This window comes from Hemitrygon akajei, chromosome 18, assembly GCF_048418815.1.
Source record: "Hemitrygon akajei chromosome 18, sHemAka1.3, whole genome shotgun sequence".
Taxonomy (NCBI): Eukaryota; Metazoa; Chordata; class Chondrichthyes; order Myliobatiformes; family Dasyatidae; genus Hemitrygon; species Hemitrygon akajei.
Genome location: NC_133141.1, coordinates 16,590,390 through 16,608,403, shown reverse-complemented (window position 1 = coordinate 16,608,403; position 18,014 = coordinate 16,590,390). Strand labels below are relative to the sequence as shown.

The 18,014-nt window shown below is 37.2% G+C and overlaps 1 protein-coding gene across 14 annotated transcripts in view; it reads left to right on the top strand.

Annotated features, from left to right (window-relative positions):
- The window catches only part of kmt2d (lysine (K)-specific methyltransferase 2D), a 235,339-nt gene that overhangs the window by 19,980 nt on the left and 197,345 nt on the right, over positions 1 to 18,014 (top strand). For 12 of the 14 annotated variants that reach the window (XM_073070993.1, XM_073070995.1, XM_073070992.1 and 9 more), the window contains one exon: positions 15,113 to 15,203. In XM_073070993.1, coding sequence (XP_072927094.1) covers positions 15,155 to 15,203 — 49 coding nt within the window. In that variant the 5' untranslated portion in view covers positions 15,113 to 15,154. Of the gene's footprint in view, positions 1 to 9,104; positions 9,198 to 9,815; positions 10,123 to 15,112; positions 15,204 to 18,014 lie in introns of those variants that run through there. The other 2 variants (XM_073070990.1, XM_073070989.1) reach the window with 2 other exon arrangements.

Below are 18,014 nucleotides of genomic sequence, written 5' to 3'. Positions count from 1 at the left end.
TCATTGTCGTTTGTGTCGCCTTTTCAGAGTATAAGAGGACCAAAGGAATAAGTGCCAAATCCATCATTTACAGATCCATCACTGATGTGATAGGGAGCTGATGAAATGTGAAGCTGGTTAGAGAAGCCTAATTGGATGTGGTAAATAATTACCCTTGGTTTCAGCCAGGTTGAATTTAATGTATTAATGTGTAAATGAGGTGAGCCTTTTTAACGTGTAAAAGTGCATAATGTGGCATGTGAACCTCGAGCAGTGGTAGGAAAAGGAGTTATTAATGTGGAGATGATGGAGAAGTGGGAGTAGAGAAAGTTGTGATGAAATAAAGTGGGAGAGAATTAGGAAGTAATCTGGTTTTTGTCACTGCCAGTGAAAAATAGTACACAACAAAAAAAATCAACTGGGTCTGGAGATAATCTTTGTATGCAGATTACCTGATTGCCTCACTATAGAAAGCTTTATAGAAGATTTACTAAGATGCTGCCTGGATTAGATAACATGTTATATGAGGAAAGGTTGAGTCAGCTCAGGCTTTTTTACTTGGAGTGAAGGAGGATGAGAGGTGATTTGATAGAGGTGTATAAGATTATGAAAGACACAGGTAGAGTGGAGAGGCAGTGCCTTTTTCCCGGGGCAGTAATGCCCAATACCAGAGGACATCTGTTTTAAGTTTGTAGAGGAAAGTTTAGGGGGGATGTCAGATGTAGGTTTTTTAAAACAGTGGTGGGTGACTGGAACACCCTACTGGGATTGGCGGCAGAGGCAGATATGATAGAGGAATTTTAAGAGACACTTAGCACATGGATGGAAAAAAAGTGAGGGTTATAGGCTGTGTAGAACGGAAGGGTTAGGTGGATTGTGGAGAAGGTTTATATAGGTTGGCACAACATCGTGGGCGTACTGTGCTGTCTATGTTTTATGTTCAGTTGAACATGAATTATGAGTTAACAAATGAGGTTTTAAAGAATAACCAAGAGTATTTACTGAGGGTCAACTGAGAGGAAATGCATTGTGGGAGGAAGGGCAAGGCTGTAGATAAACTAAGATAAGGATGTTAATTTGGGTGTTTTGGGGGAAATGAGCTATTACAGGTTGATATTGGTGGTTGACTAACATTTAATGAAAGACAAAATGTCTGGAGGGAGGAATCTGGAAGATGGATGCTTATAGATTGGATTAATCAATTCTGAAGGTGGCCAGTTTGTTTTGGTCATAGAAATTCCTATTCACCCCAGAAAAGTGATCAGAGTAGAGCCTTATAAACACAGTTAAATATCAGACTTGCATCAGTATGCAGTATTCAGTATGCTTTATAAAGAATACTGAACAATGGGTCATGGAGTTGCATTCTGAGGACAGATAACTTGCAGACAATTTATTATTTTGGAACTACTTTCTGTTACTTGGTTGAGCCTGTTCATTCAACCTCTAAAATGGCAGGTTTCAAGTCTCCTGAGCTCTGCCTTGCTAGAAAACCTTCAAATATTTTGTCAGCCATTGTTAGGTAAAATAACTGTAAAGGTTGTTTTTCAATTTTTTAAACTGCTTTCTAGGATTACTGAAGAGATATTCAAAGTTTTGCATATTTAAAATAAAGTTTTGAGTGATTTTTCCCTTGGTTCTTTCATTCCTTTCTCTCTCAGCTTTGCTTGGTGCATTCTCTAGATAAGTTGTAAAACCTGAAATGTGCAGTTTACATGAAGTGTGTTTGTAATCTACATTCAAAAAATATACAGAAATATACAGTGGATTCTGGTTAATTGGGACTAGTACATTTTGGCCCAATTAAGTGGCTGTACCAATTAGCCATAGTTTAATGGAAATAGTTAAATAGGTATAAAAAAGACAAACTATCATTTAATGGAGTAACAATTTATGTATTTGAATAAAATACAGAACAAATTAAAACACTACCAATACCTCTACAGGACTATAAAACTGCATATTAGTTCCTAATTATCGATGGAGGAATTCATCTGCCATGTTCTTGTGTAAATGGATTGCCTTCACACAATGTTTTAGATGATTGCATCCTTCAAATTTTAATTTTCATTGTAACATTCAAGATTATTATTGATACCTTAATTCTTTGTAATTCCTAACTTGTTGAAGTAGTGAAATTGTTTCACTTTCACTCCCAGGCTTCTCTGGCATCTTTAAACCTGAATGCTTGAAACCACAGTGAGCAAAACAGTTCCGAAATGTCTTGCTGCTTATTTGTCCATATTTAAAAACTGATCACTTTAAGCACAGTGAGTGTGTAATGGCCACACAAGTTCATACAAAATGATGTTAATTAGAAACTGTTCAGCAACAGTCTCCTGTCCCAATAAAACGGCGTAGTGTCCTAAATAGACAAACGGAAAATGTAGCTTTGCAGTGAGTAACCCGGTTTTAGTGCTCATGAATGTGATCAATGTTGGGAGAATTATGGTCTTGCCATTAAGTTTTTGTTGGCATTGAAAAATCTATAATATGGCAATGTATTTGGACTAATAAAGCAAACTTTGCAATCAAGTCTTCTAAATGTTCTAGCACCTACAGATAGTTACAGCTGGCTGTGGACTCAATACTGATATTGCAAATACCAAAGGATTTTAATAGTTTCAGGGATAATACATGCACTTGGGCATTGTTGGTTAGAAAATACAGTCACTCTTGTATGTTTCTAATATATTGTTTGCTTTATTTGCTTGATTTTTTTAACTTTGTATTTCTATTTTCTTTTGTTGTGAAGAAGAGTCACAAACAGCTATATACTATATTTGAAAAAGGGATTGTGGGTTTAAAAAGTTACCCTGGGGCCTTTTGTCCCCTCCAAATTCCTACATTGTCACAAAATTGTTTTTTCTTTCTTGTTTGCTATTCTTTCACTTTCTACTACTATTTCTAATAACCCACTTCCTTGCACTGCTGCTTCAAGCCTTTTAAATTGCTCATTCGAACCCTGGACCATTTGCTCTCCTGGTTTTAGTATCTTTCACCAAGAAGAACTTGCACACACTTCACATGCTCAGGGGGCCCTAAAATATTTTGCTACCAGTCAAGTAATTTGTGTTTACCAAAGTTCTACATACAGCAGTGAGATAAATGAGGGATATACTGTATGTTAGGTAGGGAACCATGCGGGAAAATTAGGTATACAGTATCTGCTTAGATTTTATAATACAAATTTAAATCACGCAAACACTTTGCCATTGAGACCTTGAGCTTTAAATTCTTACTTTTGAAATTAGAAACATTAGTTACAGAGGGGAAACTGGCAAAATATTCTTAAAATAGTTCAGTTTGCAAACAGTTACTATTTTACACACTCACCCAAAAATAAATGTGGACATGGGCATTTATAACGACATTAGTTGACACAGAGCATGCTGCCATGACTAGACGAAAACATGTCATGGAGATGAGAAGTGTGCCATATTACTGATGTTACAAACTTCATTAAAATGTTAAATTTTTTGGCATTGAGTGACTGACAATGATTGTTGAAACAAGTTTGTAGTATATTGATGTTTTGTTGCTGACAGCTGACGGTAAGTTTAATTGCATATACAGTGGATTCCAGTTAATTGGGACACATTGGGAGCAGCACATCTTGGCCTAATTAAGCCTAATTAAATAAGCAATTAGCTGCAGTTTCATGGAAATAGTTAAAAAAATATTAAAAAGACAAACTACTGTTTAACTGAGTAACAAATTATTTAAATGAAAAACAGAATAAATTAGAACATTCAATACTAATGCAGTACGATAAAACTGTATTAGTGCCTAATAGCTATCGATGGAGGAATTCATTCAGTGTATGTTGCCACGCTCTTTTGACTGTAAATCAACAAATTCAGCATAGACACCTAGTGCAGTTAATGGACTTCCTTCGTACAATGCTCTTGACAGTTGATCCTCCAAATATTCATTTCATTGTAACATGCAACATGATTGTCAATACTTTCAAATTCTTTGTAGGTCCTAACTTGTTGAAGTCGTGAAATTGTTTCATTTTCACTCCTGGCTGTTTCAGGCATCTCCAAGCCTGGATGCTTGAAATCGCAGTGAGCAAAGCGCTTCTAAATGGTCTTCCTGCCTATTTCTCACCAACAGTCAGCGTAAACAAACACTGCTTTTTGAACACAAACATATGCGACTGACACTATTTAAAAACTGTTCGCTCTGAGCACAATGTAGTGTCTAATGGCCATGCAAGTGTACGCAACTAATGCTAGTTAAAAACAGTTTGGTAACAGTCTCCTGCCCCAATTAGTATAGTGTCCCAAATAAACAAAGGGAATCCCACTTACTGTCTCGATTAGTTTCTGTTTTTTTATGTAAGAATAAGCAGCTGTCCTGATTAACCAATGGCCCAAATAACCAGAATCCACTGTAATTGTATTTACTTTTTATTTTTTTCTAGTTTTTTGAAAATGAATTATGGGACAGTCAAATACTTCTCAATTGTAATGTCCCAAATCTGCATGAAATGGGGCATACTTTTAAATACAATAATCTGTGGTATTACCTATGTCTAGGTTTGCAGCTTAGAGCACCTTCAATCTTCTAGTGCAAAAATTGCCTACCCATTTTAAGATTGCTGCTTGGGATATGCTGAAAACAGTGGGGCCATAGGGCCATAACCATAAGCCCAGTGAAGGTGAATTATCACATTCCATTTTTACACTTGGCTTAGCTTATAACTTTCAAGAACCTCCCATCCATTATTTGGTTGCCTCTTAAATTTGACTCTTCAATTGAACTTGCACCGTCTCGCTTCATTTGCTTGTAAGCATCCTCTCTTAATTTTAGAAAAACACTTCAGTTTAGCAGCCTGTATCTCATCCTCATGTTATGTTCCTCCCCCACTCCCCAGGGTGAAACTTTCAAATATTGGAGGAAATGGTTTTAGGCTCTTAAGTGAGAGGGGTTAAGCTTAAAGGAGATTCAAGTTGTTTTACACAGTGGTATGGTCTGGAATATGCTGCCAGTGGTGGTTCGAGAGCAGATATGATGGTAATGTTTGAGGTACCTGAACACGAGATATGCCACAGCCAGCACAGAAATTGTGGACTGAAAGGCTTGCCCCTGTGCTGTACTTTTCCATGTTCTGTGCTTCCCCTCTTCCCCTCACTCTGAAGTCCCCTATTTTCTTGCATTTATTGCAATAGTAGGATAGTTTTGGGCTACAAATTGTTCACCAATATATTGTGTTAGGCTTAAGAATATTTTATTTTAAGTATTAGCTTATAGTTGCTTCCCCTTTTGCCCTAGTGTGCTGATTATGGCACCACTGGCATTGGTTGTTTTCATAGCCTCACTCAGACAGTTGGGATTTGAATATTGAGCTGATGATCCAACCCTTGTGCCATGTGCACATACTATGTATAATTATCTGTTGTGGGCTTCTCATTGATGTTTGTGCTGCCCTAAATTTGGCTCGAAACTAACTTCTACCTGCTCAAGGGACAATATTAAATAAAGTCTCAGTGATGTCAGTACACGGTTCCAATGGCATAATATTTGGTAGTTCCAGTCTCCAGGAAGTTAGCTTATTATTGGTGGCTTAGGTTAAGTTTTATTCATTTCCAAGTTATGTGTTTTAAGCATTCTCTGGCATCTATTTTATTTAGCAATACAGCGTGGAGTAGGCCCGTCCAGCCCTTTGAGCCACACCACCCCAGACACCCCTGATTAACCCTAACCTCATCACAGGACAGTTTACAATGACCAGTTAATCTACCCGGTACATCTTTGGACTGTGGGAAGAAACTGGAGCACCCGGAGAAAACCCAGACATTCCACAGGGAGGACATGCAGAGACTCCTCACAGAACAGCACCAGAATTGACCTCTGAACTAAAGAATGCTTTGAACTGTAATAATGTTAGCTGTTACGCTTCCATGGTGTCACAGCATTTTAATCATGATATTTTATGAACTTTACCAAGGTTATGGGTACATTCAAATCAAAGCTGCTTTAGTTTTCAGATTAATAGTGTTGTGTTGAAATGCAGTCAGTGCCTCTGAGATAAAACTTTATTTAATTGCACCCTTCCAATTTGTGTTCTAGCCACTTGGTTTTAATATTGAAATTCCACCATGATTATCATGTTAGTTTTCTAAAAAAATCTGTTAATTTTTAGCTTGTGGGCTGATAACAGTTCCCGGTTCTTTGTTCTCATTTCTTACCCTTGTTGTTGGCTGTTTTCATCATTCTGTTAACTTGTAATGGCTGTTAACTTGTAAGTGTATGTTTTGTTAATGAAATTTTCATTCAGTTGTAAACTTGGAACTTTAGCTGTGGCTTATATGGATGATTGTTTTGAAATCTATCTGATGTTAAAAGGGAACACTAAATTTACTCCTTGATTTTAGTGTATAAGCCTTGGTTTAAATAAAATAACTTTTGCAGCTGTTGCTTCAGTTTCTGAGCAGGCATCTTTTTATGGCCAGACAAGATCTAGGCTTGGGAAGATCTGATCCAGTGAACATTTAAAAAGTATTCACCCCCCCCCCAACCGAAGTTTTAATCTTTTATTGTTTTACAAAATTGAATCACAGTGGATTTAATTTAGCTTGCTTGACACTGATCAACAGAAAAAGACTCTTTTGTGTCAAAGTGGAAAAAGATCTCTACACAGTGATCTAAGTTAATTACAAATATAAAACACAATGATAGATTGCATAAGTATTCACCCCCTTCAAGTCTGTATTTAATAGATGCACCTTTCACAGCCTGAAGTCTGTGTGGATAGGTCTCTATCAGCTTTGCACATCTGGACACTGCAATTTTCCCTCATTCTTCTTACAAAACTCCTCAAGCTCTGTCAGATTGCATGGGGTTCGTGAGTGAACAGTCCTTTTCAAGTCCAGCCACAAATTCTCAATTGGATTGAGGTCCGGACCCTGACTTGACCACTCCAGGACATTAACTTTATTACTTTTAAGCCAATCCTGTGCAGCTTTGGCTTTATGCTTGGGGTCATTGTCTTGCTGGAAAACAAATCTTCTCCAAAGTCGCAGTTCTCTTGCAGACTGCATCAGGTTTTCCTCCATGATTTCCCTGTATTTATCCTCTACCGTCACAAGCCTTCCAGTGAAGCATCCCCACAGCATTATGGTAGGGATGGTGTGTTTTTGATGATGTGCGGTACTTGGCTCTCACCAAATATAGAGATTAGTCTGATGGCTGAAAAACTCAATTTTGGTTTCATCAGACCATAGAACCTTCTTCCAGCTGACTTCACAGTCTCCCACATGCCTCTGGCAAACTCAAGCTGAGATTTCATGCGAGTTTTTTTTCAACAGTGGCTTTCTCTTTGCTACTCTCCCATAAAGCTGTGACTGGTGAAGCACCCGGGCAACAGTTGTTGTATGTGCAGTCTCTCTCATCTCAGCCACTGAAGCTTGTAACTCCTCCAGAGTTGCCATAGGTCTCTTGGTGGCCTCCCTCACTAGTCCCCTCCTTGCACGGCCACTCAGTTTTGGAGGACAGCCTGCTCGTGGCAGATTTACAGCTGTGCCATATTCTTTCCATTTCTTGATGATTGACTTAACTATACTCCAAGGGATATTCAGTGACTTGGAAATTTTCTTATATCCATCTCCTGACTTGTGCTTTTCAATAAGCTTTTTACGGAGTTGCTTAGTGTTTTTTTTGTCTCCAGACTGGCCAGTAGTTGGACCTTCCAGATACAGGTGTATTTTACTATATTCAATTGATAAACCTTGACTGCACACAGGTCTCCAAAATTTTGTAATTAATTTGGATCACTTTGTAGAGATCTGTTTTCACTTGCACACGGAAGAGTCTTTTTCTGTTGATCAGTGTCTAAAAAGCCAAATTAAATCCATTGTGATTTAATGTTGTGAAACAATAAAACATGAAAACTTCCAAGGGGGTATGAATACTTTTTATAAGCGCTGTATCTTTTTACTGGCAGTTGGAGGAATTTCCCTACAAAACCCACAATGTTGAAGAAAAGGAAGCAGCTTAGAGCAATATTTAATACCACATTAAGTCATGGTTTGAAGTGCAGCATTTTGAAAACTAACTTACGTTCATGATATTTTACAGTCCAAGTTTGAAAGAATGCAAAATTAAGTAGTAGTTTAGAGATTTTTTTCATTTTCCTTTCTGTATATACCCCTCGTCCCCCCTCGTCCCTCGTCCAATCTGACTAGCAAGGCGCTGTACTTGGGGCTTTTGCCCTCTATTGTTCTTGTAGCCCTAAATGGAAAATCATCTCAGATTAATTTTATTTTTAAACATCTGGATTTGTATAATAAAATTAAGATGTCAACAAACTCTTATTAGTTATATACATTAACTTAGAAAATATGCCAAATTGTTTGAGTTTAGCTGAACACAATTCAAAACGGAACCAGAAAGAAATACTTGGACAGATGACCAAAAGCTAGGTCAGAAAGCCCTATTTTAAGGGAGATTTTCAAAGGATGAGAGAGAAGAGAGAGAGGATCAGAGGAGGGGATTTGAGTCTGCAGTCCAGAAGGGTGAAGACTTAGTCAACATTGATGGGGCAAAAGAGGTGTGGGAAACACAAGAGGTCAGAGTTGAATATACACAGGAGATCTGAACTCTGAAGGTGTCAGACTAGAAGAGGTTATAGAAGTGGAAAGCCTCATGGAGGAACTTGAACATAAGGATGAGGTTTTTGTAGTTATGTTACTGGTCTGGACGTCAATGTATGTTGATAAGCTTGGTGATGCCAGATGAGTATACTTGGTCTGAACATTACATTCAGCAGAGGTTTGGATGAGCTTCTGTTTATGCAAAGTGGAACATGGGAGATAAACTAGAAGAACAGTGAAAAAGTAGAGTCTGGAGGTAACAAAATTAGTAGGCAAAACCGTAGGCACAGAAGAACGATTGGGTTAAATTGGAAACTGTTTATTAAAACCTGGATGCAGGGGTTGCAACATGGCATATGCATTGACTGAGCTGTGTTGGAATTTGTAGCAATTTCACATCAACACAAGTTATTTATGCTGTTGAGATGGCCTTGAGCAAACGTTTAATTTTAACAGAAGTTGCGCGCGTGTGTGTGTGTTGGGGGAGGAGACCGTTGAGGATACTGCTTGCAATGTGACCACTATTTACGCCGCGATTTTCGTGGCAGATAGAAAATATCCTTTAATTAAAAGTAAAGTGATAGTTCGATATTAAATTAGGAGTTGGTTAATATTATCGTAAGTATGATTTAGGTTTCATTGCCACTAAATCATATGTTTTTATTTGATTTTAGAAATAGATACTTTGTGTTTGAAAATGCGATTTACGGTTGAATTTCAAATTTGAGACACCGTTTCTAACCCGTCCTTTTGTTCGGCTGGTACGCGATGCTTTGTGTTGCCTGGATTTTAGTTCACTAACATGTGTTCCGCCGTTAATTTCAGTTTTTAGTAATGCAGTTTTGGTGTTGTGTGTCATCTGCTACTTTAAATATTATTGAAACAGCTCGAAGAATAGAGTTTAGTCAGATATGTTTAAATAATTTTTGAGATCCGTTTTGGAAACTGAGAACCTTCTCAGTTTTTACTTCGAAACGGATGGGATAGGGTTTTCTGTCGGAACTAAACATTTTATTGCATTGACCCGCTGCTGTTCCTGCCTGCAGTTTTTCCTACTCAGTTGCATATTTAACATACCTATCAGATACGTCCCTATTTCCTTGGTGATATTTTAAAATAATTATCTGTTTTTTTTCCCCAAAAAAATTTACCCAAGCTGGAACGAGCGTTTGGAAGCTACTGTTTCTAACCGGAACGGAAGTGATGACGTTTCCGTCGCTCCTCTGGATGTTTTTGGTTCTGTTCACTTTTCATTTTCTCGGGTTTTTTTTGTCTTTGTAGGTTTAAGTCAAGTCGGATTTTTCTTTTAATTTTGCCTTTGCTCTCGAGTTTTGTTGAATGTTTTTGATTACTTAGTGACAGGAAATAGTGAAGCCGAACCCGGAGAAAGTGAGGAGTGGCCGCGGCCCAAGCTGGAGCCTCCTGCCCGAGGCCAATGTCGATCATAAAGCTTTCTATACAAGGAATAGGATCAGCCATGCAGTGGGGAATTTCCATCAGTATTTATGGAGTGTAGGGGTATAAGAATAGGGCAAGCAATAAGGTAAATTGTTTTTCGTCGGTATCGATTACTGATTTGGCGGTTTCAAATTTGTTGAATTGAAGTGCTGCAGATTACTTTTAAAATTTCAGGAATCTAATGATGGATGGTCAAGTTTATAAAAGTAATATTCATATATTGTTATTTACATAATTATGAATTTTGTCAGAAGGGAAATGCATTAGAAATGGGTTGAAAAATTGAGTTTAATTCCTATTGGCCTTCATAAAGCCATATAAGGTCAGGTCAATTACTCAGTGTGACCTTTTGTTTTTGCTGTTTGAATTATGAACAGTCCTGAAATGTTTGCACTTGTATATTTGAAGGTGGTTTCACCTGAAATAAAAAATCCATCAAAGTGCAGGAGTTTATTGTGTGGGTGACCTATAGAGCGGACATTTTTATTTTGTGGCAGGGAAAGCCGTGTTGGAACAGTCTAAGTGTTGTTTTTACATCCCCATTGTGTTAATTTAATTTTAGAGCTGGAGTTTGACTTAATACAGGTGATAATTATAAACTTGTGTTAAGGTTCTTGAAATGTTACTTTAAGAGTTTTTTCCCCCAAAACAATATGGAGTAAAATAGTTTTCTTCTGCAGAAAATATATGCACATTTAACAGCAATTTTTAGTTTAATCTGTTTACATTCCAGCAATAAACAACTAATCTCTTGTTTTTTTTTGTTGCCTCTTTCAAAAAATTGTTATCCTATCCTTGTGTTTGGATTTCATTTTCAAAATATAATGTGATTAGATGTTCTCCAGTGTGCTTTCACTTTCTATTTAATAGACTATGTATATTTCTGAAGCTGAATACATTTTAATACATTTATATGCAAATATACAAGAGTTAGAAGTTTTGTTTTGTAATTAGGTATATTGTAGTTATTCAGTATGTGGATTTTGCTTTGATGCCCTTGATTTGCGAGTAGCTTTGATAATAATTTTGGCTGTACTTTAGCTGTATATAGTATTGCTGGTGTATTTGGGATGTTATGTTGAAATTGTGCAAGATGTCAGTGAGGTTTAATTTAGAGTATTTTGCCCAGTTTTGGTCACTTAGGGTAAATGCAAGCCGGTTTTTTCCACTGAGGTTGGGTGAGACTAGAACTAGAGGTCATGGGTTAATGGTGAAAGGTGATTTGTTTAAGGGGAACATGAGGGGAAACTTCATTCAGAGGATGGTGAGAGTGTGGAACGAGCTGCCAGAGCAAGTGGTGGATGTGGAGTTGATGTGAACATTTAAGAGAAATTTGTATAGGTACATGGATTGGAGGGGTATTGAGAGCTATGGTCTAGGTACAGGTCAATGGGAGTAGGTTAATGCTTTGACACAGACTAGATGGGCCAAAGGACCTGTTTCTGTTCTGTAGTGTTCTATGACTGTATTGTATTTCTCAGTACTTTTTCTCTGAATGTTAGATTTAAGTTGCATCAGTTTGCATTTCTTGTAGACCAATGTAAACATAATAGACATATCAAAGACAGAACTGAAATAGACATCCATATTGCCTAGGCACTGTGCATTTTTTGCTTTCTTCAGAAGTTGGAGCATGCATAGTGATGAAGGTTTACATTTGCAACAATACACTGTAATTTCATGTTTATTATTCAGTTCTAGTTCCCCACTGGACAGCATAGAGATACACTGTGTTATGAAATGAAATGCTACCTATTTTAAGATTGCATATCTTTTCAAACCTTGATTCAAGAGGAGCAAAGAAATTAAATTTACAGTCAGTTTGATCCATGTCTTTTTGAGTAAATGGTGTAGGCAAAGAATGAGAGAACAAACTAACTCAATTCTTTTTGTCCCCTCTTGCAATAATTGTTCTTAAAAGGCTTGAATATTTAGTAATTGAAATTGTTATATGTTTTGTAACGCCTCCAAAACTACTACTGTTTACTCAGTTTTAGTGGACTATTAGTGTTATTGAAGAGAATTATGTCAGTTTATACCTCATGAAAGTTTTTGTATAGCTCTGTTGGAATAGTCTCTTGCCTTCTCTTTGTGTACCTAGCATCTCTTTTAAATTAATTAAGGGTATTGAATTGATCTAGGCTATTAGCTTCAGTTACTCCATGAATGAGCATGCTTCATGTTTTAACGTTTCCATGTGCAATAAAGCTCTTTAATTTTTTTTATTGGATTTATTAGTGACTAAGAATTTTAACTGAGTCTCTACCATCAGTAGAAACATTCATATTGTGTCTCACGCTTTGTTTCAGTGAAGGACAGTTGTACAATTGGCAAGGCAGCATTTATAGCCAATAACCTATTGTCTTGAGAAGGTGGTGTGAGCAACGTTGAAGCGCTGAAGCCCGTTTTAGTGAAGGTATTTGGATAACATTGATGAGCTGAGTTTCATGATTTAGACCCAACAGTAGTGAAGGAACAGTGATTATGTTTAAGTTGGTTGGTATTTTGGTCCCAAGTGTCTGCTGCCCTTGTCGAGCTAAGAAGCATTTCCCAATAGTTTCCTTTTGGCCTTTATAAGGATTTGGAATATGATAATTTGTATGATGTTCTTGGGTCTATGTATATTGTTTGTGTGTTGGTGAGTATTGGAAGTGTGGCTTTTTTATTATTATTTCACTCTTGTGCATCTGGTGTTAGCGACATGTAATCCCACAAGTTGGTTTGTCTTAATTGTACTGATAATTCTTGTGGCCTTTGGATATGACTGAAAGTTGATATTAGATAAAAACAATTTTTGTTGCATGGACTTGTGCATTGATTAATTATGCCCAAAGAGAGTGGATTTTCATCTTGGGTTGAATTCAACTTGAGATCTGTAGTGAAAGATTTCTCCAAACTTTCTGTCCAAGCTAAGTTTCTTGGGTGCATAATACACTTGGGCAAAATATGTTTGTTATAAATATTCTTCATATTTGCTAGATATGAGATCAACAGGAGGTTGAATGGAGGAGGGTTAATAGGCTTTATAAATTTGCAACTAAGAAATAACCATTTATTAGCAGACAATTTTTAGTAATGGGCAAAGAGCAGTGTACATTTTGAACAGTTATGCTGATTTACATCAGTTTCAGAGGAAATAACATTCTGTGTTCAGAGTAGCAATTGATGTGCTTTATTTTTATCTATAATTATTGTTAAGCAGTCTGTGCATCACAATATTATCTAAATGACTTATAAGCAAGTGCAATAAGAGGATCAGTTTGTAGCTGCACTTTATGAGCATTTTAAATATGGATATACATGTATGTTTTTTATTACCTGAATTGTTTAGATGATTTTTCCAACAAATATAAACATTTCTACTTTCTTGGTCAGTGTCTGCCCATCAGAATTTGTGTTTAACAGATTTATTCTGAAGAAGGCAATTCATTTAGTGTCACAAGTGAAGATTCTGCTTGCTATTCCTCATGTATAACTTGGGCATTTAAAAAAATTTATAACCTTGACGCTTGAGGCAATGCAATGTACACAAATGCAGCTTGTATAGCATTGTTTCAAACTTATGTATCTTTTGAAGTAATCTTGATAAACTGAATATCTCTGGATCTTGGTGGGATTATTTGTACGAGTCAGCCTTGTGGAAAATACAGCTGGGAAAAATAGAAGCCTGTGGAAACTGCATCAATTTTTTGATTAGGGTGAAGTGACAATAATTTTGGTTAAAGTGTAATTATGGACCAGTGAACATGAATTAATGATTTGAAATCTGTACCAAGATCTTGAACTGTGGCATTGGTGTCAGTAATTTTTTCAGATTTTTAAAAAATCTATTTGAAATCTAATGTATTTTTAATGAGTTGTCCTTAACTTAAGTTTAATCCATCTTTCTTGGAATTCCATGTTGAATCCCTCCCTTCCCAATTATTTTTTGTACTTGCTGCAGTCCTGAAATTACAGAGTTAAATGACATCCTATGTTATGTCACAAAAGTAAACTCTGCACCCTCCTTCTCAACCTTTTGATGTTTGAACATAATATTCTCCAACACATTTCCAGTGTTGCATAACTGAATGGTTCTTCAGTTGCTTGGTTCCATTCTTATCCACCTGATCACAGCCAGTGAATCGCCTACAGTGGCTACTTTCACACATGTCTCTCCAGTATCCTTGAGGATTTATCCTTGACCTCTTCTGTTTGTCCCCTAACTACCATATCTCATTGACTCCTAAAGCAAAGAGTCCCAAAGAATCAAAAGGGAGTTGATGAGCACATGAGTGAAAGAACAAGCTGCAAGAGTAGAGGGAAAGGAAGAGAACAGGGAATGAAACTGATGGGATGCTTCCCTGAAAGCTGGCATAGCCTGTATGAGCCAAACAGTGTCACACATATGCATGGAACATTTAGCTCTCAATTATCAAAATGCTTGTCCAACATGTAGCACAAAATGAGTAGAAATTTCATCTCGTCAAATTGTTCTTTGGTCTCACTATTACCTTGCACTGTGCTTGATTTCATTCCCTGTTCAATGATTTAGTTGGGGGTAAGTTAGCTGATCACTTGGTTGGGAGTGTGTTATGTTACTGCACAAGCAAGATGGCAAAGAAATCTGTGTGTGCAATTGATGGACTTACTGCCTGACATTTATTACTGCTCATTTACTTTTAAATAATGTAGCTTATTTGTTGTTAAGTTTTTACACCCCTCACGATTGCATTAACTCTAGCCTGTGGCAGTAATTTTGTCTTGAAACTTGATGGATAGATGAGATGTATCATGATCTAATTGAATGTAGTAAGAAGATAAAGGGGCTGAATGCCTTTGTCCCTGTTCCTGTGTGCTGATGTTGAATTTGTGTAAAATTGCTGGATAAGGTTATTGTATCATAGTATTTGACAACTTCCACTTTTGTTGAAATTACTTCATGTTGAGTACTCAATTAGGAAAGCTAATATGGCATTTATACATTGAGCTCTGAATCTTCTAATACAGAAATTGCACTGCTATTCACGTTACCTTTATGTTTTTATATAATTGGGTGCAGTTTTTAAGAATACTGTTCCCAATATATTTTTCAGGTGTTTCAGCAAGTGGTGTCGGATCTGGGAAAAAGGTTCAGTATGGATGGAATGGAATCGAGCAATGAGGACAATTGCTCAAGTGCCACAGGTATGCTTCTTGGTATGTGTAGCTTGGTTTCATGGGCTTGTACTATATCTGATTTTGTTTTTAGTGTGGCCAGAAACACTAGCCTATTGCTTATTAACTGCTTGGCAAGTTAATCTAATGTCACCTATATGGATGCTTCCATCTTAAGTAATTTCTGTTGTTTGATGCTCAATACATATTCCTTGGTTGTTTACACCATATTGTCCCTTATTCAGAGATGCAGATCATGCCATTCCATCCCATCTTTCCTCCAACAATCCTATTGCTTAGAAAACTCCAACTTGGATTGTGACTTGGCTGAAATCGAAGGTGGTTTAAGGATGAAACTGAGAATCATTGTTTCATCTTACTCTGCCATTTGCATGTTGGCAAATGGGTTCAAAAGGGTTGATGAATGAAAATTCTTGAACCAGGGATTATGATATATAAGATAAGTTAGATTGATTGAACAATAACTAGAAAGGTAAACAATTGAGTATAGTGGTTAAAGACTATCCAACAAAAGCAAATAAGACTACAAGATAAAAGGAATGGAATTGGGCTACTTGCCCCATTGAGTCTGCTCTTCATCATGGCTGATCTTTTTCCTTCGCAGCCCAATCTCCTACCTTTTCCCCATAACCCTTCATACTGTGACTAATAAAAAACCTACCAACCTCTGCCTTAAATATACCCAATGACTTGGCCTCCACAGCTATCTGTGGCAATGAGTTCCACAGATTCACCACTCTGGCTAAAGAAATTTGTCTTGTTCTCCGTTCGAAATGGATGCCCCTCTTTTCTGAGGCTGTGCCCTCTGGTCCTAAACTCTCCCGCCAAAGGAATCATCCTCTCCACATCCACTCTATCGAGGCCTTTTAACATTCGATAGGTTTCAATGAGGTCACCTCTCTTTGTTCTGAATTTCGGTGAGTACGGGCCAAGAACCATCAATTGGTTTTCATGTGGTAAGTCTTTCATTCCCAAAATCATGCTTGAGCTCTCAAAACCCTCTCTGATGTCAGCATATCCTTTCTTTGATAAGGGGCCCAAACTCATAATACTCCAAGTGAGGCCTTACCAGTGCCTTGTAAAGTTCAACATTACAATCTTGCTTTTATATTCTAGTCCTCTCAAAATGAATGCTAGCATTGCATTTGCTTTCCTCACCACCGACTCAACCAGCAAATTAACATTTAAGGAGTCCTGCATGAAGAGTCCCAAGTATCTCTGCACCTTGGATTTTTGAATATTCACTCCATCTAGAAAATAATTTTAGCTTTCATTTCTTCAAAGTGCATGACCATATGCTTCCTGACACTGTATTCCATCTGCCATTTCTTTGTCCATTCTCCTAATCTGTCTAAGCCCTTCTGTAACCTCTCTGCTTCCTCATTGTTACCTGCCCCTCCACCTATCCTTGTATCATCTGCAAACTTGGCCACAAAGCTATCAATTCCATCATCCAAATCATTGACCTATCACAATTTAAAAACAAAAGTGGTCCCAACACCAACTCCTGTGGAATACCACTAGTCAATGGCAGCCAACCAGAAAAGGCTCCCTTGATTCCCACTCTTTGCCTCCTGTCAATACTCTTATCAATCCACAAACAAGAGAAAATCTGTAAATGCTGGAAATCCAAGCAACACACACACAGAATGCTGGAGAAACTCAGCAGGTCAGGCAACATCAATGGAAAAGAGTAAACAGTCAACGTTTCGGGCCAAGACCCTTCATCAGGACTGGTGAAAGGTCTCAGCCTGGAATCTTGACTGTTTACTCTTTTCTATAGATGCTGCCTGACCTGCTGAGTTCCTCCAGCATTTTGTGTGTGAATGCTCTATTTATGCTAATATTTTTCCTGTAATGCCACGGACTCTTGTTAAGCAGCCTCATGTGTGGCATCTTGTCGAAGGCCTTCTGAAAATCCAAGTACACAACATTCACCGATTCTCCTTTGTCTCTCCTGCTTGCTGATTCCTCAAACATTTACAACAGATTTATCAAGCAAGACTTTCCCTTGATGAAACTGACTTCGGCCAGTTTTATCATGTACCTCCAATAAGGTGAATGCATGACACTAAACTACTCAATAAATACAGTTTGTTACTACTATTGCATTTGGTCAGTGGAGTTTTCAGCCTGCCTAATTACTGTTCAAGTTTGTGATTACTTGACTGAGAAGAAGTCAGACATGGAAATCTGACTGCATATCTGGCAATTATAGAAACATTATGGTCAGTTGTTCATATGATTGTGTAAAGGTACTTTATGATCCCCGTTCAAGAATCACTTATAATTGGTTTCACAACTCTTTCTTAGTTTAAATTTTACTGAACTGTCAAGCTTACTAAATTGAACTGATCAACGTCTGAACAAACTTAAATAGAGCAGATATCACTTGGGATTACTGTTGAACTGATTGTTTGCATATGGGGTCATAAGTGCTCTCTGTAGTTATTGCTTGTATTTTCAGATTTGTGCATCTATAAACTATACAAACTAAATGTCTTTTAATGAGGTAATGAACTACTGTTTATTCTTACTGAAAAATGCACTGATGAAATTTACTGCTTTGCAACATAACTTATGGTAAATGTTGATCATGAGCTTTCAATTCAAATGTAAATATGTCTTGTTTTCTAATGGAACCACCTACCAACACTTGACCATTTCTATTTGAAGAATATTTCAACTTTCTACTTTATCTGCCATTTTTCCATATTACTTTCCATCTGCCATATACTTTACCATACACTTAAATCGTAAATGTTGCCTGATGTTCCTCTGTGTCTTTCTCTTAGGCTACACTGATACCTAGCTTTGATT